At 39.3% G+C, this 24516-nt stretch overlaps 1 protein-coding gene across 2 annotated transcripts in view; it reads right to left on the reverse strand.

The window, feature by feature from the left end:
• Window positions 1–24516, reverse strand: part of LOC126175311 (tonsoku-like protein) — a 259997-nt gene that overhangs the window by 104373 nt on the left and 131108 nt on the right. The window contains exons 16-17 of one of the 2 annotated variants that reach the window (XM_049922019.1): window positions 9537–9937; window positions 3892–4025 (exon numbers count right to left, since the gene is read on the reverse strand). In XM_049922019.1, coding sequence (XP_049777976.1) covers window positions 3892–4025; window positions 9537–9937 — 535 coding nt within the window. Of the gene's footprint in view, window positions 1–3891; window positions 4026–9536; window positions 9941–24516 lie in introns of both variants that reach the window. The other variant, XM_049922017.1, reaches the window with a different exon arrangement.

Raw genomic sequence — 24516 nt, forward strand, 5'->3', positions numbered from 1 at the left:
AGATAATACACATTGGGAGGGGGGGAGGGGGGGGGGGGGCGAGCAGATTACACCATCATAAATGTTGAAAAACATTTGATCAGATGCTTGGCTTTGCATACTATCAGGGAGTTTATAATCTTGCAAATAATTTTTCAGACGCAACCTTACGTAGTCTGAAAGATGAGATCAGTCAGTTTATTTCTATACTTAGATTTCATTACATTCATTGTTGAAACACTGCGTCATGTGGATAAGCTGACAAAAAAATGATAAAACTTACAAAGTCACTTTTTGCAGTGTTAGGGTATGTCTTCACACTCACTAATTACCAAAAGTTGTCTTCATTTTATTCCGACATTATGGAAATGTCATTTTGAATCCTCTTCAAGTTCAGTCTCACTACAAGAGAAAAACAGTACTCATTCCATTTAAAAGATCTTCCTCCAAAATCAGCCATTTAGAAAGGCTGAGCTAAGAAAGCCTGAACAGTTCTATTGTGTTGAACTCTTAAATTCAGTTTTCAAATTCTGTCTCCAGTGTTGTCAGGTTGCCCGTATGTGTCTTTGCACTGTCTTGATCCAATAATGTTTGTTGATCTAAAAGCTGTAACTGAATTTGAGGAAAGTATTTCACATTTAATTTTGGTAACTGTGCTATCCGAAGGTCAAGTTTTGCATGAAACACTTTATGGAAGACATAAACATTCTGACAGTTCGGTTTTTTCCTTGAAGTTGTTTAACTCGCATAGTTTAACTGTCATATCAGTTACAAATGCTAGAACCATCAACCAGTTTAAAGCGCAGAGATCTAAGTAATATCCCTCTCTTTCATCCGACACACAAGATTTTATCACTGGCAGAAGTCCTCTAAATCTGCTTAAAACCATGGCTATACTCAGCCACTGAACTTTGGTGGGCAACTGTAAGTCTCCATACTAGCTCTCCAATTCTTCTAATAGTGCATTGAACTTTCTTCTCTATAGTGATTGTGAGCAAACTGAATTCACAATTTTTGTAACAATAGTCATAACATGTATCATTTCCAAAATACGTCCACAACGCACTTGCTGATGCATGATACAATGATACTCAAAGAAAGGAAGGAAATATTTGTTGTTAGCACACAAGGTTACAAATTCTTGGTGTTTGCCCACCATGCAAGGCACTCCATCAGTAGTAATAGCCAAAAGTTACTGAAATGGGAGATCATATTCAGAAATGAAGGATTTGAATGCATCTTAAAAATCTTCTCCTCATGTAGTGTCTTTCAAGGACAAAACTGTAAGAAAGTCTTCTTTTACACTGAAACCCGAAAACACCAATCTTAAAAAAAAAAATCATAACTTGGGATGAATAACTGCAGCTACTGAGCCATCTAGCTGCAATGAGAAACAAGCAGGACTGAAAATCTGTTATCAGTTGACCTCTTACATTTTCTGGCACTAATTTCACTTTTCTTGATACACTACGTCTTGCCAGTGGCATGTCTCTGATGGCTGATACTAATCTCTGACTTGGTTTTAAATGGGGAAAACAAGGACTCACTAACAGCCAGAAGGCATTCCTTAACAACAATGCCATCATAAAATGGTTTTCTACATTTCAGCAGTACTTCTGATTATGTTATGTTTGATGAAAAGCTGTTTTGTATAGACCTTAGGAGAAATACTGTTGTGATTGCAATTTACTTTTAACATTAGAATGTTTCTTCCTTCTCAACTCACTACCAATAGCTGCTTCCGATCCAAAGTCTTTTGTGAACTGTTCTAAAATGGTGTTCAATACTTCCGTTTCCAGATGAGGCTCAAATAGCATTATATATTGTGTAGGTTCTTTAAATGGCCTACACACAGAAATAAATAACTAATGATTACAGTTCGCACCATCCCCGTGCGGCAGAGATCTTGTATGGAGGTATGATTATATATGAGTAAGCTAACAGGAAATTGAAAGTGATATTACAATGTTTTTTTATGTACCTCAATTGTTGTGTGTCCCCCCCCCCCCCCACCGCCCCACCACCCACCCATCCATCTAGGTGACTGTTGATCTTTTGAGCTGGTGTGATAAAGATGTAGGTACTTGCACTCTCCCAATATTGTGTTAATTAAAGGTTATAACACGCGAAAGTCGCAAATTTTCATTCTATTACCGAGCTACGTCCAAATCTCCACATCTCGATGTGAGAAGGACTTACATTTTTAAATGGACCTTTTTGGAGAACAAGTCAACACAAAGAGAGAATAGCCAATGCAGCGACACTGGCACCATTGTACATCATCGGGGAGATGATGTAAGTATCAAGCCGTACACCAAAACTCAAGGGAATTAACCTTGAATCATGTTCCAGATCTGGCTCAACATTTCTTAACCCTTGTGCATCCATACCTGCATGCATTTCTGGTCTTACAATTTCTGGCGAAGCTAAATGTGCATTACCTTAACTACATCAGCTCTGAACAATTCACATTATCTGTCTCCCAGACCACTATAATATGAAACACATGCACGTATCTTTATTTGTTATTCTTCCCACTCAACATTAAAGTGCTATGTTTTCCTGTTTTTAGCTGCACTCATTTTTTTCATAAAAACATCACTAAGTGAGAACTACAACTTGGCGTGGAGACTCCCTTTTTTTATCGTTAGGACACAGCAGCAGTCAGGAGACTTCACACCATAGTTGTTTGGAGATGTTTGTTGTCAATTGAGTAGCATACTATTCGGCAGTATTGACTGATGCTGTGCTGCCCTGTGGTGTGTATTGCACTATTTTGATAGCGATTGTTTCAAAAATGAGTGAAGAGTGCTTATCTGACATGTCAATACAAACTGCAAATTAAGTATCAAGAAGTATTTAACCAATCGCTACCAACATCACGCACACTGTCGTTTCGTGGAAGCTCAGAAACAGAGGTTTGTGTTGCCTACTGGAGGCAGAGCTTGTTCATCCGCAACACCACACCTCATCCCGCGACAAACCCTGAGCACTCTCCCTGGTCACCGCTATCCCTGCTCACAGCATACAAAATTACAGTTGATGAGTAGAACCTCACCATGCAGCAGGAAAGATTGTCACTTGGCATGAGCATTAAAGACAGCGAAATGTAGATGGAGACAAAAGAGGTGGAGACAGTGTTGTCAGACTTACCAACTACAAATGCTGTGAGAAACTCACATTGTCAATAAATAAAATTTCACAAAATAGCTAATTTAAACAGATTTGAGACACAGGTTTTAAAATATCAACTCATAAAGCCAAGGCTATTGACGGGTCAATGGCGATCAACAGGTTGAGCTCCCCCACACTACACTGATATTGAGTTAGAGCAAATGTTTAGAAAAAATTACAAAAGGTGTTGGAATTAATCAAAATCGCACTCAGCATTTTGTACAGTGACCAGATGACAGTGAGACACACCAAGTGTCTTTATAAAATAATAAATCCTCTTCAGCTGCCAGTAATTTCTCAACTTATCGCACACCTGGTTTTGAAGCCTAAAGCTTCATCTACAGGTGCCACCAAATTATTATGAAAACTATCTTTCTCATTCCTGTACTCTGTTCATATGTGTCAGCTTTTGGAAAAAGCTATAATTCTGCTAGACAACTTTGTAATTTAGTTTCAAGTTGAATTTTTTGTATGCTAAATAAATAACGGGGCTCCTTCAAAGCAGAAATTTCAGTTTATTGGGTCTTATGCAATATAAATTGGGAAGGTACAGAGAAATGTGCACTCTGTAGTATGTTTGACACATGTCTGACAAGAAACAAAAAGATTAAAATGTGCTGCCACATCTCAAACTCTTGAATCATACAGATGTCTTTTAATATGATGATGGTGATAAAGGTGATTACCAAGAACAACTAGAGCTACAAGAAACAATAAGGAAAGGTAATAATACTATACTTTTCAGCTTCTGTTCTCTTTCGTTTGGTGGGGCGTTTTTCAATCCCAAGATCATCTTCCAGCCAGTCTTCTCCAACATCACTAACTGATAGAAATCCAGTTTCGTTTGTTACATTATTCTCTCTGTCTACTGACTGCAAGACAAAAGAACACAACCATTCTTGACATGACCATTCATATGATGAGAAATTTCAGAGAAATATAAATTTGAGATGCATCACAGGATAAATATTTATTTATTTACAAAGGCAAAAAATAAACAATTTATAGGAAGAAATACCTACAGAAACTAAAATGTACATAATTTATTGAAAATAAGTCATATTATTACTATTTTAGCAAATGGCAGTTCAAAATTTATCCCATGGCTTTGGAAAGGCTGTACATTTCAGCTTCTCAGGCATACCTTGTAATTTGTAGATATTTCGTGAATTTACTCCCCACCAGGGTAGATGAGAGCGCTAACGCGCTGCTTCCTGGACTCGGGTAGGCGTGCCGGTCCCGGATCGAAGCCACTCAGCCAATTAATGTCGGAGGGCCAGTGTGCCGGCCAGCCTGGATGTGGTTTTTAGGCAGTTTTCCACATCCCCCTAGGTGAATACTGGGCTGGCCCCCGCATTCCACCTCAGTTACCCAACTCGCAGACATTTGCAACATGTTCGCACTATTCCATGGCTTACACTAGATGCAGACAGCTGGGGTACACTAATTCCTCCCTGGGGGGTACGGGGTGGCTATAGCAAGGGCATCCGGCCACCCCTTAAACTTATCATGCCACATCTGATTAACCATGGCTGAGCCTGCATAACTGCGGGACAAGGCTCAGGAAGAGAAAGATTCTGGCAATACAGATCACTTTTGTTAATGCTGCAGAATTCCACACTGTATGCGCCAGAGAAGCTGAACAATTTTACCTCACCAAAGCCAAATGAGAGATCAATTATTATTGCAGGATCTTCTGAGTGTTAAGATGAGAGTTTCTTTGGGTCCTCCTTTTGCTTAATTCAGTAAGATAGCTTGCAATCCTTTCAATAAAAGAGTGTATACAAAAACTGGAACCTTTCCTTTCGTTTATACATACGCTTGTAAGTAAACTATGGGCTGTATATCCTTTCATATTAACTCTGAAGAATATGTATACTCCACTGCAAAATTCTGTGTAGTCTGAGAAACTACATAATATCTTAACGCAATCTGAACTATTCTTCCAATTGCGTAACCTCTCACAGTTAACTAAGGTTAATGGTATGACAATGTAGGTACTACATATGACAACAAGAAATTAAAAATATAATGGATAAACTTTTGATATCACTAACACTTAGATAATGTAGATACAATGCATCAAGCCATCATGCAAGAACAACACAAGAACAGCAGCACACGATTAGACAGTTAATTGAACTAATACAGCATCCAATCACCTTTTTATTAATTTTTAACATGTCTGGTAGCTGTATTTCTTTAAGTAATTACCAACATCCACTACCATGAAGCTGAACCACCATTATTATGGATTAAATGATACTTTTACAGTCTTGAATGGTTTCTGTCCTAAACACACATTAAAACTAGTCAATGATTCTCCAAAAAGTATAACCTGTAAGTATTACAAACCACAAACATATCTCAGTTCTGATACTAGTGATTCTTCATGCTCACTACTGTATGCTCTATTTGTGAATTAAAGAAGTGGTATGTCCAATTCTAAAAATGCACATCTTCACGCAACATTGTTTTTGATCTAATGAGTGCACTAAGAGAATATAGATGCAACTTCTTGACAGAATAAGTTTGTGTGCCAATGGATTCTTTTGCCTTTCAGTGAAATACTGCTTTTTGAAAAATTAATAAAGCATGCCTCAAATGTTTAATTAATAAAAATAAATTTTCTCTGTGTAAATAAATCCATTTTTAAGGAGAAAAGTCCATAACTTAATATAAAAATGTATTTTTTACTGTTCATTTAAAGAATATTCCACAGAAATGTTTATATATCGAAAATTTATAAAAGCTGTGCTCCTGCTCTCTCTCTCTCTCTCTCTCTCTCTCTCTCTCTCTCTCTCTCTGTTATTGATCGCTGTCTTATAATATGTAAGTATCACTCTCGTATCTGCAACTTTTGGTTAAATAATTACATTAATTTAATGGGTACAGCCATGTTTGAATCAAGAAACCTGCTTTCCTCTGCCATTAATGCCATATCTCAATTTATTATGTTGCATTTTAGAAATTTTTCAGGCTGCAGTGAAGGAGAGTTGACAATGTATTGTTTGGTGGCCAAAGCCAAACGCTACTAGTATTCAACTGGCATTTACTTTTTCATCCCTGAGATCACTTTTACAATGCCATCAGTCAACATTATCACTGATCTGATGCTAGATGGTGGAGTTCAAATCAATTAATAAGCACGTAAAAATTTTCTATGAACCATTTTACCATTTCAGAGGCTTTGCCACCAGCAGATGTGATTAAAAGTTTTATAATATTTGTGGCGGTTATTTTTAAGTTGATTAGAAGATGCACTCTCTGACCACTGAACAGAGATACCATCTGTAACAACAATGAAAGATAGTGCGGCCAGAGATGATTATTAATGAGCAATCCGGCATGTGCTAATTAATCACTAGCTGCCTGTCTCTGTTGTGATCTCCAGGAGACTAGACACATGTGTATGCTCACCAAGTACGAGTAACACTGTGAATGTATTATGTTAAGATTGTGAGAGCAAATATATTCCGTACAGCTATAAAAGAAGTCCACCAAAATCAGCCATTACGATTTTGGACGATCTTAGGAACCTGCAAGAACACCAGTAATAAAGCTATGGCTGTTCGGATAGCCGAAACTCCTCTCTTGTGCGATAATGTATTCCAGAATAATCTGGTCCTTTCCAAATCCTTTTTCCAAAATAAATGCCCTACATATTACTTACTAAATATTTAACAAACAGTAAATGTCTTTTGGGGAGTTAAATTAATTTCAATCAGAAATATTTAAAGCAGATACCAGAAATCAACTTCCACAGCCAATATCAAACTCAATGTTTCAAATTAACTTCCCAACTTCCAAAAATTTTAATATAATATTTTAATATTAGTAATATTATACCAGGTGTCACAATGGATGACTCAACAAGTAAAAGGGTTGCCTGCACAAGCATATGGCAATGCTAAATTTTCTAAACAGAAATTATCTTAATATGTCAAAAGATTTCATTACAACATGTATCCTGTTTTGAAAATATGAATGTGCACAGAGAAACATGATGCATAACAGCAACAGAAAACTTGGAAACTGAGAGAAACAGTAAAAAGGAATGACAGACAACACGAAAGAAATTACCACAAATTAAATCCTGATTAATGGTAAGTATCAAGTATGCATTAGGAGCGTAAGACAGGAGCTACAAAAAGGCATAAATACATTTCCTAGGCAAAATATTTGATCAGGTGAACATTCGCAACTGAGGAACATAGTTATAAAACAATAAATCCGCTTCAGTTGCCAGTAAATTCTTAACTTATTGCACAACTGGTTTCAAAGCCTAAAGATTCGTCTTCAGGCACCACTAAATTATTATGGCATGTGGGCCAGTCAGTCATGGGGGCTCACATCCATGTCAAACAAATGCTTGAGAGTGCAGGACCAGCAACCATAGCACCTGCCTGGGCAGCACAATGTGGGAGTGAGTCACTTAGATGTTGTGCTGTCCAGATAGGTGCTATGGTTGCTGGTCCTATGCTCATGTTTTTGTGACATGGGTATGACCCTCCATGACTGACTGGCCCATATACCACATATTTATGTTTTCATAATAATTTGGTGGCACCCAAAACTGAAGCTTTAGGATTTGAAACCAGTTGTGTGTAAGTTAAGAAATCACTGGCAACTGAAGTGGATTTATTATTTTATAAATACAGTAGATGTAACCTGCTGTTTCGCCCGCATATCAGTAGTTTTGTTACAATTAATTCTGAGTAAGTAAGACAGTAATTTTACAAGATGACTTTGCATAAAAGATATATGCAGTGCTGGTATGCAGGTTCATCATGAATGTCTTTCTATTATTTTGTGTGTGTTGAATCTGAGAACATGCATTATATTTTCTAATCATATTCAAAACTACCTCAATTCATTACATTCGTGCAGAAGTGGAGTTTTCAGGGGTTGCTCTGGCTCACCTAGTACTGAATGTAAGATTTTGCCACCAAAGAAACACGTACCAACCATTCCTGCCTTCCATTTTAATGCATTATTGTGCCCACATTTTTGATCCGTCCCCTTATAATGACTACTTTACAATTAATGGATCATTATCAAATGCACTCTCACCAAAAATCGCCCATGTTCCGTGTGTAAAGATGCAACTCTCTGTTTATCATACAGCCTTTAAATAAAACCGTATTTGTGAGTCTTCAAGTGTCTTGGAAGCTGCAAGAAATGCATGGTGCTTAGTGTCTAAAATGTGCTGAGCTTGTGACTATTTTAGTATCTCTGTAGCTCTTTAAGGTCACCTGAAATTCTGCATCCAAATTCAGGCGAACATGAGATTCCAGTAACTTGTGCAGCTTGAGCTCTGTGCCAAATTAGACTTATGTTTGCGAGGCTTACTGTAACAGTTTCAAATACTATTCTTGGGCTTACCATCTGACTTAATTGTTGTATCTTCACCAAAACTCTCCAGGAACGCCATGTGGCGTAGCAACTCAATACCATAAATCCCACGTACAATGACATTGCATAAGCACTGTCATAGAATAATCTATAGACACTACGAGTTGCCAATCATCGTGCCAGCTTTGTCTGCATGTCACTCACATGAACCATATTTTAAAATGTTAATAATACCCAAAATGATACAACTTTGTAAAGTAGCTCTTCCTCACTGTTCAAGCTAGCCCTACACCAAATTTCATCGAATTAATAATACTGGCATTGGTAAGGAAGTATGGATTAAAAACTTTCTAAGTTCAAAAGTGAAAGAGTGAAAAACTTCTCAAAGAGTAATTATTGTTCCATATTTTGCATCATATTCTTCAAATCAATAAATATCTTGTATTACACACTTTGGAAGGCAGGTCCTTCCTCAGCTTCAATGTCCTCCACACCAAATTTCATGGGTATCGATTCCGGAGTTTTAGTGTGAAAGTATGGACTTGCATGGATTTAAAAAGAAAGAGAGCGGGGGGAGGGGGATAGCATAAGTGTTGTATTCATTACATTGAACCATATTATGTAGAACATATTAAATAATAAAAACGTTTTCACAAGTAATAAATAATAAAAACCTTTTCACAAGTAATAAGATAAATTTCAAAGAGCAAACAAGCTTTTTCAAAGAGTAACTATTGTTCTACAGTTCAGATTATAGTCTTCAAATCAATAAGTATGTTGTGCTACATACTTTCTTAAGTAGCTTATATTCTTCCTTAGTGTTCGAGCTATCTCTATACCAAATTTTATCAGAATCTGTTCAGCAGTTTAGACATGAAAACGTAACAGTGACATAGGTGAAAGGGGACAAATGATACACCCTCAATTTTAGTATGCATGAAATTCAAACTTCCATTTAAAATTTCCTCTTTAAAATCATCTTAACATAGCACTTTGTTAAAACTAAAAAACAACATATAATAAGTTACCGAAGATGATGTGTGTTGGGCTGTCCGAGTACGAAGACTAGCAATGGCTCGTTGATATTCCTCTCTTGCTTGAGCCCCATCAGAATCACTATCAGAAACTGCAATACATGATGAGGAGACTTCTTTATCACCAAATGGAGCTGAGTAAGTGCTATCAACTCCTGTCACATCAGCTGATGAAGATACAATAGGTGAACCACTTCTATCACTGACAGGACTCAAACTACGTAGTCGTCTGCTTCGTTCAGGGCTGGAGTCCTCGAGATGCCGCCGCAAGCCAGATTCATGTCTCTTTGCCTTCTTGGGTCTATTTCCTTCTGCTTTCTTTCTGCGCTTAGCCTCTGGTGTGTCTCTTTTTTGTATTTTTCTCGGTAATTCTCCAGTACTGACAGAACTCTGCCCTGCTATATTGAAGATACAAAAGATATAACAGAGTTTAATTTCTTCCTTACAATATAATGTACACTTCAAATAACTCAAATTACATAGTTATAAGGCATCAAGTACAGAGACCTCGTAAAAGCAAAGTTTTAAATTTTATGGGTTTTCTGCAACTCTACAGTGTGACAGTTGTGTGTAAAACATAATATACTGTACTATTTTAAGTTAACGCGTCTTTATGTAGAAATTACACAGGAAATAACATTTCTTTAAATTTGATTTTGTAATTTTTCTCTATTTCAGGCTGCAGTGTACAGCAATTGTTTCATCAGCAGAACAACTGAGGTCAACTGCAAACCTATTTGAATGTGTTTGCATTTCTACAGTTCGAGGGACTGTAACCTGATATGCTGCAGTATGATGGTGCCCCACTTCAATAGGCCTGTAAGCGTTAGGAAGACTTTGGATGAGACATTTCCAGGTCACTGGATTGGCAGAGGAGGACCCACTTTCTGGCCCCCAAGGTCTCCATACATAACCCCATTCGAATTTTTCTTTGGGGCTTTCTGAAGGATGCTGTCTACCAGATTATGGCGTGGGACCTGTGAGCTTGCATCAGAGCAGCAATTGCACTTGTAAGGTTGAACATGGTTGGGACTGGAATACTGCTTAGAAATACTGCATGCCACAGAAGACGCATACACTGGACTCTGTTAAGAAGCTATTAAAACTTTAGGAGTGTGCAAACCCCACCTCACTACTTAAACCCATTTCTGAAATATATATGAACAAAGTTGTAAATATTATTTTGAAACACCCTGTATTTGCAGCAATGAAACATTCATAAATTCTCATTACATAGCCTTAATGAGATTATTTACTGAAGATTCAATATCTGTAGTAAGTGTCATAGCATGTAAGAGCACAAAGAATTTCATTTCATTTTTTACAGCACAGTTGCATTTGAAACAGTTTTTCAAGTTAACAGGAAGTATATAGTGCAGTTAAGAGTCTGACGATAGTGCTGCAATCAAGTTGGCTACAAAATAGTGTATTGTAAACTGAAATGCTATCTGTTGGGTTCAAAGCAGAAGACAAAGTGAGTCTGCAGTACAGCTGCCATCCAGTTGAAATGATGTCAATCCCAGCTAGGTGATAAACATAAATCTCTAAATATTCCACAGCAGTTGTACACTCCATAGGCAGGTTGAGTGTAAAGTACGTTAGTAATTAACTGCATCTGGGGCATGGGAAGCTTTCACTACCAGGTAGTCCCCCATAGTGGAAAGATTAACTACCATAATAAAACCTAGTCTCTCACAATTCTCAAAAGAAATTTTGTACAAGATGTGAAGGGTATCGGGCACAAAAATTAGTGCCCAGACAATATGTTGATGGGAAAAAGACTAAAGCAGAAAACAGCGAAGTGAAAGATGAACTCCTATCTACAAATTTTCCTTTACAGAAAAAAAATCAAATAACTTTGCCACTATTCAAATACCACATAATTCCAAAGGTGAGTGCCGTATCCTGCTACTAGTGCACACAAGTATGAGTGTGCAGAGTGTGGTGACACCGCGCATGTGCACTTGAATCAGCAGCCAACTTTATCAATGCAGGTTGGCAGCTGGAGGCACCTGCGCAAGGCGCATGCGCAGTATGGTCTCTGCCATGCCGTCTCCCAGCGACACGCACACATATATGCATGGAGAAGTGCTGACTGACCTTCTCTATGTTATTCTAGTTGCATCGTGCACATCAGTTGTTCTGTGACTTGTGGAGTCTACATCTACATCCATACTCCGCAAGCCACCTGACGGTGTGTGGCGGAGGGTACCTTCAGTACCTCTATCGGTTCTCCCTTCTATTCCAGTCTCGTATTGTTCGTGGAAAGAAGGATTGTCGGTATGCCTCTGTGTGGGCTCTAATCTCTCTGATTTTATCCTCATGGTCTCTTCGCGAGATATACGTAGGAGGGAGCAATATACTGCTTGACTCTTCGGTGAAGGTATGTTCTCGAAACTTTGACAAAAGCCCGTACCGAGCTACTGAGCGTCTCTCCTGCAGTCTTCCACTGGAGTTTATCTATCATCTCCGTAACGCTTTCGGGATTACTGAATGATCTTGTAACGAAGCGCGCTGCTCTCCGTTGGATCTTCTCTATATCTTCTATCAACCCTATCTGGTACGGATCCCACACTGCTGAGCAGTATTCAAGCAGTGGGCGAACAAGCGTACTGTAACCTACTTCCTTTGTTTTCGGATTGCATTTCCTTAGGATTCTTCCAATGAATCTCAGTCTGGCATCTGCTTTACCGACGATCAACATTATATGATCATTCCATTTTAAATCACTCCTAATGCGTACTCCCAGATAATTTATGGTATTAACTGCTTCCAGTTGCTGACCTGCTATTTTGTAGCTAAATGATAAAGGATCTATCTTTCTGTGTATTCGCAGCACATTACACTTGTCTACATTGAGATTCAATTGCCATTCCCTGCACCATGCATCAATTCGCTGCAGATCCTCCCATTTCAGTACAATTTTCCATTGTTACAACATCTCGATACACCACAGCATCATCTGCAAAAAGCCTCAGTGAACTTCCGATGTCATCCACCAGGTCATTTATGTATATTGTGAATAGCAACGGTCCTATGACACTCCCCTGCGGCACACCTGAAATCACTCTTACTTCGGAGGACTTCTCTCCATTGAGAATGACATGCTGCGTCCTGTTATCTAGGAACTCCTCAATCCAATCACACAATTGGTCTGATAGTCCATATGCTCTTACTTTGTTCATTAAACGACTGTGGGGAACTGTATCGAACGCCTTGCGGAAGTCAAGAAACACGGCATCTACCTGTGAACCCGTGTCTATGGCTCTCTGAGTCTCGTGGACGAATAGCGCGAGCTGGGTTTCACATGACCGTCTTTTTCGAAACCCATGCTGATTCCTACAGAGTAGATTTCTAGTCTCCAGAAAAGTCATTATACTCGAACACAATACGTGTTCCACGAATCCCCCAAGCTAGGGCTGAGTCTCAACAGATCGCAGCGTGGCAACTGCTCTACCGAGTACAACACCCCGCCCGGTACCTAAGTCGTCTACAGACGATTCATCAGGAGTCTTGAGAGGCTATTCCATTATTGATCAGAGGTTACAAATAAAGCCATATTCGTGTGACTCGGATCAGTTTTGTGTATTACTTGGTTACTATACCATTGGAGAAGAGTTTAGAAAGGTTTCCACATGTGTAGTCTTTAAGTGCAGTTTCATCAGGCTTATTCATTACAGACGTCGTGCTACTGGCCCCGGATGAGCAGCGTGCTTTGGCTGTGAAACACTCTGTTGGCTTCCAGTAACAGACAGGGTACCGTTCAACCAGTCCGCACACCCACTTTTACTCCATATGATGATTCAGCCAAACACTGGGAAGCTTAAGGAAAAAAGACTCAAAAGCATTTTTTGGCTTTTGAAACCATTTGGAAAACTTCAGTACCACTGTCAATGCGCAGTCGATCAAGAATCATATCCTCCCCCACACCAAGAGGAACTGCTGACGAAAACTGCAATTGCCCAGTAGTTTTCTAAAATTGTTTTGACTGAAGAGTTTGGATAAAGAGTATTTGTGCAGTCTGGTTTTGAATACTCCTTTTGGTCTCTACCAATATTTATGTCTTCCTTTTGGCGCGACTAGCACTCCTGGTATTTTCCAACAATGTTTAGAGCAACTGACTATGCCTGTCCTGGGTTGAATAAATTATCTGGATATCACTGTCATGGGTTCCTCCGCAGCTGATCACTTGAAAAATTTCACACTTTGTTTTCTTTCTTATGGTCTGCACACTTAGTGTAACCTTGTGAAATATCAGTTTTCTCAACCTTCTATTATTTATTTGGGGTTTGGGGTTTAAGGTGTCACGGCACGAGATTTTTCCTCTGCCAGACCACATCTTCATCTTCATCTTCATCTATGCCTCGCCCCTCGTCCATGAAGGGGTTTCAGGTCTTCCTACGGAAGATAGCCTACTACCAGAAATTCCTGCTGAGGTGGCCACACTGGTCCACCTACTGCCCATTTTGTTAAATGGGAATGCACCTTTTGCTGAAGCCCAGATTGAGAACGTGCTTTTCAAATGTTGAAATCCAAACTGTTCTTGGCACCTTGTAGAGCTCCATTCTCTCTGGACCAGCACATTGTTTTGGTGACTGATAACTCAAAGTACAGCCTCAGCATGGTCCTAGCGCACCAATATGCTGACGGCTCTGAATGACCTGTTTCTTTCGCCTCCCACTCCAGCCCTGTAGCATTACTCTCAAGTGGGAGAAAAGGCTCTTGCCACAGTCTATGTTTGCCAGAATTTTCATGTGTTTTTTTTTTTTTTTTTTGCCTCCATAATCCCATTGCTTCATTGTTTAACCCTCTCACTTTCTTGCCTGACAAGGCAGCACACTGCCTACAATACTGGACACTATTCTTGACTTGCTACAATTACAATATCCATTTTCATCCTACCTTCCTGTGGGTCCTGATCTTGATTTTGTTAATGAAGAATTGCTTTTCTTCCATCCCAATATTGAAATACAGGATGCAGTTGATGGTTTCCCCAATTACGAGCTCTTGCATAGCAGCTGCTGTTGCCACCGATCCGATTCTCTGCTGGATGGTTCGGTTTGTTCAACAGGGCTGGCCATGTGAACTGACAGATCATGTTTCGGACCCCTGCACAACTATTTTTCCTTACGGTATCGCCTCTGTTTTTGATTGTGTTTTGCTGTTGCCCACGGAAGACATCTCTCCCGGAGTAGTCATTCCTGCCTCATTACAGTGTAAGGTTCTGTGGCTTCTCCACCAGTGTCATTGGGGAGTTTTGCACACTAAACTGTTGCCTAGGAGACATGTTTTTGCCCTGGGATTGACGGCGAAATTGTTTGTTTTTTCACAGCTAGTGAGTAGTGTGCCCAACAACTGGCAGCTCCCAGTGCATCTCTGCCCTCTGGCACACTCCACATCAGCCATAGGAACATATTAATGTAGACTTTGTAGGTCCCTTCTTGAATTCCTATTGGCTCTTGATGATGGATACATTCTTCCAGTTTCCTTATATTCTCTGGTGTGTGTCAGCATCAGCTGAGGTCACAATTTGTACACTTTGACAATTTTTTCTATTGAGGGGTTGCCTTGTAGCTTACTTTCCGATGATGGGCCCCAGTTTTTTCCTCACAACTTTCAATTGTTTTGTTCCCGTCATGGATTTTGTCATATTATGGCTCATCTCTTCCACCCTCAATTAAATGGTGAGGCTGACCGACTAGTGTACACACTGAAGTCCCAAATAAAATGTTTGTTGTGGATTCTTCACTGGACAACACCCTTCTCTGTTTTCTGAGCACCAATCACTTCATGCCTATGTGGGAGCAGAACCTGGCTAATTTTCCTTCACAGCCGGCAGCCACGCACACTCCTCCACCTTTTGTGGCCTGTGCAGCACCTGCCACAGTCAGGTTCATCCGGATACTTTGCGTCGGAATCATCATTGTGAGTACAAGGGTGTGGTCGCTGGACCAAGTGGATACCAGCCACGGTTGTCCACTGCCAGGAACGCCATCCTTATGATGTTTTTATGGCCGACGAGTTGGTGGTGTGCCACTTTGATCTGTTGCACCCCGCTCGCTGCCATAAGGTACCGGTTTGCGGGTGCGACCTCTGTCGTCACAGCCCACCTCGAGCCGGTTGTCGCCTGCTGTGGGGCACCTCCACCCCATTGGCTGCCTCCTACCTGTGCGGCGGCACGGGTCTTCGGCTTCCCGGCACTGGGCACTGCTCCATCTCTGACCTCGAGTCTGTTGCTGCAGCCTGCTGTTCTTCTTGGGTCGCCTCCACCAGTCCCCTCACCATCACTGCCTTGGCCATCATCGCCATTGAATCCAGCCCTGTCTTTTCCACACTGGGACCTACCTGCCAACAATGACGCAGAAATGGTGATGGCACTCCCCTCTCCAGAGCTGTCGTCGGGTTCTGCACTGGACACACTACCCTCGAGCGTGCCCGCGTCGAAACACATTCCAGCCCTATGCTCCAGTGCCCGTCCAACATGTAGTCCCAACTCGTCTGCCAGCACCCGCTGCCACGGCTCCGGATTCGATGGATGTGTCTTTTGTCGGGCAGCCTGCACACCCACTTCACACGAGATAGAGGTGTTCTGTATGCTGCTACTAGTGCGAGTGAGTGTGAACGTGCTGAGTGCAGTGTCGCTGCGCGTGCATGTTCGAATCTGTCGCCAACTGTATCAGCATGGGCCAGTTGCTGGATGCAAGCATGCAGTGCTGTACCTGCTACTCCACCTACTGACAACTTACACTTTTTGTCTCTCTCTCTCTCTCTCCCTATGTGATTCTAGTTTGTATTGCACACATCAGTGTTCTGTTTCTTGTGGTGTTCTGACTGTTCACAGGTTATCATTACAGCCATAGTTGTGTGACTTGGATCAGTTATGAGTATTACTTGGTTACTACAGTGAGTGATATAGCATGTTATATAATGACTTACAAGTGAATTAGCTCCACTCTTAAACTTATTTACAGTAGATCTCTGTGATATAGAATCTGGTTAGAAATAAAGAAAAAAATAACAACAATAAAATAAAATGGCAAAAAAGGATATACAATATACAAGCTTACAAACTGTGAAGACTAGGCTGATTTGGAAGATTTTCCAGTCACCTTTCTAAGAGTTTTGTGATCTGTTTCTTCACAGAATTTTACAAGTGTTTCATGCTAGTAGCATCAACATTTAAAATGGAGGTCTTACTGCCAGTAGTCACTTTATGCCTTTTGTTCAGCATACATACCTTCTGTCAAAACATGACATACTCACATGGTGATGCCACAACTATCAATCAAAATGACAGCTCCTCTTAACTGGGAAGGAAACAAAGGTTAAAGAGTAATCCTCTGAACCGAGGCCAGCTAGAATTTCCATACAGTCATATAGTCACTGGATGGAGATACTACTTGGTCAAGTGGATAACGGATGAATACCATATGACTTCAAATTCTATACAAATATTTGTGTCAGCATCAAGTCAACAGTTTGGATATAGCTGTATAGTCTGTTATGGATACGTGGACAAGATGGCAGTCATCCCATGCTGCGGTCACACTGAATGGCCCATTCCCAATCCATACACTCAAGTCACACCCACTTGTGCTTTTTTAATATCATTGAGGCATACTAATATTTGCTTTGACGTTTTCGCTTGACTGCCACGACAAAGAACTTTCCAGACTCATAGAAAAGACGGCTGTTCGCCTTAAAACTATGCCATCTCTGTGAGAGCTATTGTTGGTACATTGTTAAATATAACCTTTAATTCAGATTCATTTCTGTCTTTTTTATGAATGTTGCAATTTTCACAAATTTTAATGCATTCAGGGTCTTCAAAAAAAGTGTCAAATACTTTGGGAGGTGGTAGTACTTATCGAAACAAGAAAAATAAGTCCAATAAAAATGGGTCCGAAAATGCATACTTTCTGCGATAAACGTGTTCACAGAGGCATTAAATGTGGTGTCCATTCATGACAATGCACCCCTCTGCTCTCCGACATTAAATTCATGACAATGCACCCCTCTTCCCTCCAGCATAATGAATGATACCCTTTGAAGTATACCCAGTTGTTGTTGTACCTGCTGGCACACATTGAAGATGCAACCCTGTAGTGTGCACATCTCTTTAATTGGCATGTAATAGAACAATTCCTTCAAGTATTCCCAATCCCAAAAGTCTAAGGGATTGAGGTCTGGGGAACGAGCAGGTCGAGTTGTGGGGCCCCCCGACCAATGCAGCAGTCCTGAAATGTTTGCATCTGATGGGTTAGGTTCGGTTAGTGTTGTTTAACGTCCCGTCGACAACAAGGTCATTAGAGACGGAGCCCAAGCTCGGGTTAGGGAAGGATGGGGAAGGAAATCAGCCGTGCCCTTTCAAAGGAACCATCCCAGCATTTGCCTGAAGCGATTTAGGGAAATCACGGAAAACCTAAATCAGGATGGCTGGAGACGGGATTGAACCGTCGTCCTCCCGAATGCGAGTCCAGTGTGCTAACCACTGCGCCACCTCGCTCGGTTTTGCATCTGATGTTCATGCACATTGTGACAAAAGTGTGCTAGTGCGCCATCGTGCATGAATAACTTATATTCGTTGTTGCAATGGCACAGCCTCCAGCAAGGTAGGCAATACATTAATGAGAAAGTCCAGATAACGCACCACAATAACCTTAGTGCTCGCACGTATGGCCCTATTAATCCACTGCCAAGTAGGCTTGAAGACACATTGATTAAGAATTGGTTCTGATGACCTTTTCCCTGAATGTATTGGTGACTTACACCTGCCAATACGTGCTGGTTATGGAAATTCACAACACCTTCTCTTGCGAACCCTGGCTCATCAGTAACTACAATCTTGTATGTGGACAGTGGATCTGTGGCACACTTCTGCAACAGCCACTGACAGAACTGCCAGCTGCCATGATGATCCTGTGGCCTTAGGGCCTGAATGTTCTGTAGATGATAAGGGTACAGCAACTGTTCATGAAATATCCCCTCCCCAGATAAGAGAGTGAGACATACCATCTACTGCCGCTAATCGTCGCACACTGGTCTCAAGGGTATCTTCCAACAAACATAACACACACTCCTCCATGACAGGTGTGCACACTGTGCTGAGGGCTTCCACTGTCAGTCTTCCGAGCTGCAAGGGTACCTGTGTCCCTCAGATGTGGAAAAGTCTGCTGAATAGCTTATCAGAGGGCACGCTGTGTTGCAGATATTTTTCAGTGTAGAGGGTATGGGCTATGTCCATTTGCTAAACCATAGCAGAATATCATATCTACCATTTTACCTGTCAAGTAGTACGCTTCCATTGCTAACAAGTGGTGGAAGAGAGAAAATGTAAATTTACTACACCATTTGTAAGTACAAACAGAGCAATAGCAGTAAACACATAAGTGAATCCACATTTGGAAGAAGGTAAAACACCATGATACATATCCAGGGTTGACAGTACTGTACAATAAAGCACAAAAACACAACAAAAACTAATGTAGACTACAAAACGACTTGAACCACACTACTGAGTGCAGACCACCTAATAAGGGGTGAAGTACTGTGCGTAACACATCTTAATACCCTGCTGACACATTTGAAGGAGCAATAATTCAACAACTGTGCTAATATCCACAACCAAGCATCGCGCAGTCCTTACTATAAACACGTTTCTATCTTGTAAAACGTGCATTTTCGGACTCACATTTATTGGACTTATTTTCCTCTTTTTGATGAGTGCTACAGCCTCTCAAATCATTCAACACTTTTTTTGAACCTCTACTATATTGACTTAGCAGGCAGAATCAGTTGCATTCTCTGTCTTTTTGCGGATATGACACACAATTTTACATGGCATGCAGTGTCAACATTGTACAATTAGACTGTCATTTGCACACACAGACATTTTTGCACTATTCTACTATTATTTAATTGATACAGTAAGATAATAATTCAATCAATATTGAGCAGTGGGGTTTCACATGTAAATTTGTACTACATTTATTTCTAGGATGGGATTGTTGCTTACATTATGATTCATGTTTGTTCCAGTTTATATGGGAATTTATGAATAAGGCACTGTTAAAGTACCTCCAGTCAAAATCATAAGATTATTTGTTGGTAAATTAAGAAAAACAACTCTTTATGCTACTAACATTATTAATCATCTATTAATCATATCGATACTGTTTTACACCATTTATCATGGTTGTAAATTTGAATGATCCTGTTTGTGACATTGGTGTCTTCTTTCACTAACGTAATGGTGTTTAGCACATACAGGGTAAAACTTGTGAGAATATTAAAAGTAGTAAATAGGCTTCAACAAGATGTTCCTTATTTCACTTCTGTTATGATTCTCACTGGTCTCTTCTCCAATACAAAAACCCTTTTCACAATACATAGAAATGTAAGCTCATGCTTTTTAAGAAAAACTGAAGTGTAGTACTTTATAACTATATGTTTATGAACTAACAACTGGAATTAGTTATGCAAGCAAATGCCTCGGAATAACAATCTACATGTATATGAAGTGAAGGAATCACATACACCTACTTATAAGTAAAGCAAATGGCTGGCTTTCATTCATTCTTAAGATACTAGGAAATTGTGGTTTATCTAGAAACAATTTTGCTTATAAACATTTTTATAACCTACCTAGGAATGAAGCTCAATATCTAGTACTCACGTTGTGTCAGACACACTGAGCATATACTAAAATTGCGTAATCTCACAAATGGTGATTGCAATATTTGTATTGCAAGCAAGTGAAACCGTAATGCTTCAAATCACATGGGCAAACACTTGAAGGAAGATCTTCCGCAAAAATATATTCAAGAAGAGCTCTTTAGGGCTAACTATTTAATTCAAATGTCACAGCCTCACACAGAGATTGCACTGTTATTGATGACAGATTGATTTACTACATTCTTTAATTTTGCGTGGTTCACATGCTGATCTGCTTATTTGCTTTTTGCTTATATGGTATTTCAATGCAGTCAGTTCTTTTGTGTTTCATTCAAATGTATAAACTGGAATACTGTACCATCACTTAATCCTTGTATTTGGCAATTTATCACAAAAAACATTTCATCTTGAGTTGTTGAAGGTTTATAGGGATTGTCTTCTACTTTCAACACTTAATGACTGAGTGAACTCACACATCTCTTGAACATGATCTATTGAAAGATGCCACAAAACTGGAATGACAGATTATAACACTGAAACAGCACACAATACTGTACAGGAAGACAGGTAGTCAAAGGTGTATTAAATAGCATACATCATACAAGTATGAAAAGAAAGTGTAAAATGCACTGACATGAAAAATTAAGCATGAACAAAATAGGAGCCAGATTTGTTAAAAGCTAGCCAAAACGAAATTATGATTGAAGATTGGTTTGCTTCAAAAAGAATCCAATTGATTAGTACCACAAAATTTTTAAAATACTTAATGCAAGAAATGAAACAGCAATCAAAGCAGTGTATGGAAATCAGTAACCCAGCACAAAAGATAGATAACGTCAATCTTATGTGTTGTAAAGGCTATATGCAGTACTTTCTAGGATATAAAATGGATTCTTCTTTTTGACTGCTTAGCAACAAGGAAATGGATGGGGGGTAGAGATGGAAATCATCTTTGGTGAAAATGCATCTATCAAAAAAGTAGTTTGAAAATGGGTATCTGAGAAAACTGAAGTATGAACTGCTGGAAGGAACTTGTTCCACAAAATTGTCAAATAAGTGAATATTTGAAAACCTTAACCGTTGCAGCCAGTAGTTTCCTTGCTTGCATCTAGCTTACTCACTAGAAGTTCCATGAGATGATGATCTCTTGGTTGAAACTAATTGCAGAATAGTACGATAAAAACTTTAAGCAGATTGGTGTAGTTATTTACAATAAAATATCTTATATGCAAGCTGGGTTGCATTAGTTTAAGGAGATTTAATTTCTTACTCACAGCTGTTTACCAGGCTGAAATAGGAATGTAGCATTTGATTTAAACTGCTCTAGTACTGGAAAAATGTCAAAAATTAACAAAATTTTGAGTAATTATTTGCAACAGACCTTTATTACTTTTGTACACCATTACCAGTACTTAAAATGAACTTTCACTGTGGTATACTCTGCAGCAATATTTTAAATGAAGTCCTAGACCACATTCTCTTCCAGTGGATTCTCAGCAGTTCTGTTATGAATCACAGTATGAAATTCCTATGTGCATCTTCTTTTACTTTTTCAACTGACTGATAAACAATAAATTCACTGTGTATGAAATATTTAGTAGCCTTCTCAATAATTACCTTACCAGGTTTGGAAGCTTGTTTTAGCCACTTGCTCTTTTTAGTAACTTTTCATATTTGTGAATTATGTTTCCATTTTTGAAACTCCGCCTTTTGCAAAACACAATTTTTTTAAATTTTTTTTTTTATATATTGCTTGCACATAAATGTTTTGATACCTATGTATAATCTACAGTGGGTCTTCTTTTATTTCTGGAACTGCATTAATTTTTGAAGATGGGATTGGACAAATTATCCTGATTTTTTTAAATGTCTTTTATGGCTTGACAGCACATTGTACTGTATGAGGCCCATTCATAAATTAACTTCCAACTAGCTGTTAGATATAAGCAAATGCTTTTTGTTTCATGGCATTTGCTTAGCTGAAAATCCTTTCGGGTTGCCAAAAACAAATCATGAACAAGCATTGTGTGTGTGTGTGTGTGTGAGCATTGTCAAGATGCAGCTGCCACAAGTGGTTTTGCCATTGCGGTCGTTTTCTTCAGAATGCTTCATGCAAGTGGCACATAACTTCCAGGTGGTATTCATTATTGACCTTACAACCATAAGGCAGGAACTCATCATGCACTATCCCATTCTAATCAAAGAAAATAGTGAGAACAGCATTCACATGTGATCGAATTTCCCGAATTTTTTTTTCCATCTTGGATCTTCAGGCTGTTTCCATTGGGATGACTGGGCCTTGGTTTTGACATCACACCTCTATAACCAAGTTTCGACACCTGTTATAACCTTCTTTAGAAGTTCTGGATCACTGTTGACTTTATTCATCAATTCCTGAGCAATGTCTACGCAACATCTTTTTTGGTCAAAATTCAACACTTGCTGAACAAACTTTGCTGCTACACATTTCATGCCCAAAATGTATTTAAAAAATTGCTTGGCACGAACAAAAGGATATGTCGACATCATTAGCAATCTTCCTGATGGTGATTTGGCAATTTTCCAGAACCATTTCCCTTATTTCTTCCACATTGTCATATGTAATTGATGTGCTAGGGTGTACAGGGCAGTCATCATCTTCAACTTCTTCAATTCTCTTTGAAATGTTTATACCACTTATAACCTCTTGGCTTACTCACAGCAGAGCCACAAAAGTCACAATCAACATTTCGAGACTGGTGCTGCACTTTGTTCCATTTTTCAAACAAGATTTAATGCAAATTATTTGATCCATCTTTTTCAAAAGCAAAAATTCACCGAGCACTCAAAAATGCATATAACCTTCATGATAATAAACTAAATATTCAAAACAGATGAAAAACAAACATACTTCAGGAACATATGTACCAACAAGATAAAAAAAAAAAAAAAAACATTGAAAATCGGATGTATAAAGCCCACAAAATTCAAAAATTTGTATTACTTTTTTATCGCACCTCGGATGAAACTCTGAATGTCAATTTTAAAAAACAACCCCAAAAGATGATTACTAAAGGAAACATTTTCCATTGCGACAATGCACAATCCCATACAGCGCACGCGCGTGCGCGCGCGCACACACACGCACGCACACGCGCGCACACACACACACACACACACACACACACACACACACACACACACACTCCTTGGCTTTCAGCAGCATCCTCACTACAGTCCTGATTTAGCACCATATGAGTTTAATCTCTTTCCCAAGCTGAAGAACTGGCTGCTGACAGCACTTTACAATCGACAGTCGGCTCAAGGATGTTGTCAACAACTGGCTGAAGCATCTGGTGACACCATTCTTTTACAAAGGGAAAAAAATGTTTGAATTTGGGTGGCGACTATGAGGACAAATAATGTCAACATGTAAGTACAGATTGTATATGCAAAAAACATTTTACCCTTTTTTTTTTTTTTTCTTTTTTCAACAGCCAATCCGAGGTCAATTTATGAGAAGCCCTCATATGTCACTTTGTGTGTTTCTTTGTAGAGTGTTATTATTTTCACTGTCTGTCATACTTTTTCCACTTCACTTTCACATGGTCTCCCAAGTTTTCATGCATAAAAATGAGATTTAGGAAAGTGACATTTCTCAATGACTGCAACGAGATGTTTTCCTAAATCTCAGTTTTGTATAATCTGGCATTACTAGGTGAGAATCAAGAGAAAAATGGTGTGAAACACTGTATATAACTACAGCTCAAAAATAAGCACACAAAGGATTTAACACAGAACAAAAAATGTTGCTTATTGCCAAGACATAAAACCCATAACAGCAGTACAACCTGACCAACCCTGTCCTTCAAAATTAAGTAGTTTCTCATAAACATATCAAGACCCACTGAAGATGACATATGGGTCTTGAGACATGTCTGGGTATAAAAAAGCAATTGTGTTTTGCAGAAGGCAGAGTTTTGTAAACCTCAAGAGCCCCGCCTCAACTTAAATCCTATCGAGCATGTTTAGAGTGCACGAGGGAGACATGTTGCAGCACATCCACATGCACCAAAGACCATTCAATAGTCGTCAACCAAGCTGATAGAGGAATTGAATGCCCTACCACAAGCACTCCTTACCAACCGTGTGGCCAGCATGGGAGCATGTTGCAGAGTAAGCAGTACCATCTGTGATGATCACACACTCTATTAAGAACCATGCCCTGCCTTTTGTAAGGTCCAAAAGACCATCTTAAGTAATAGTGACTTCAGTGTAATTATTGTCTTTGAATAAAGGTGTCATTTCTGTTCATTTCATT

This window comes from Schistocerca cancellata, chromosome 3 (genome assembly GCF_023864275.1).
Source record: "Schistocerca cancellata isolate TAMUIC-IGC-003103 chromosome 3, iqSchCanc2.1, whole genome shotgun sequence".
Classification (NCBI taxonomy): domain Eukaryota; kingdom Metazoa; phylum Arthropoda; class Insecta; order Orthoptera; family Acrididae; genus Schistocerca; species Schistocerca cancellata.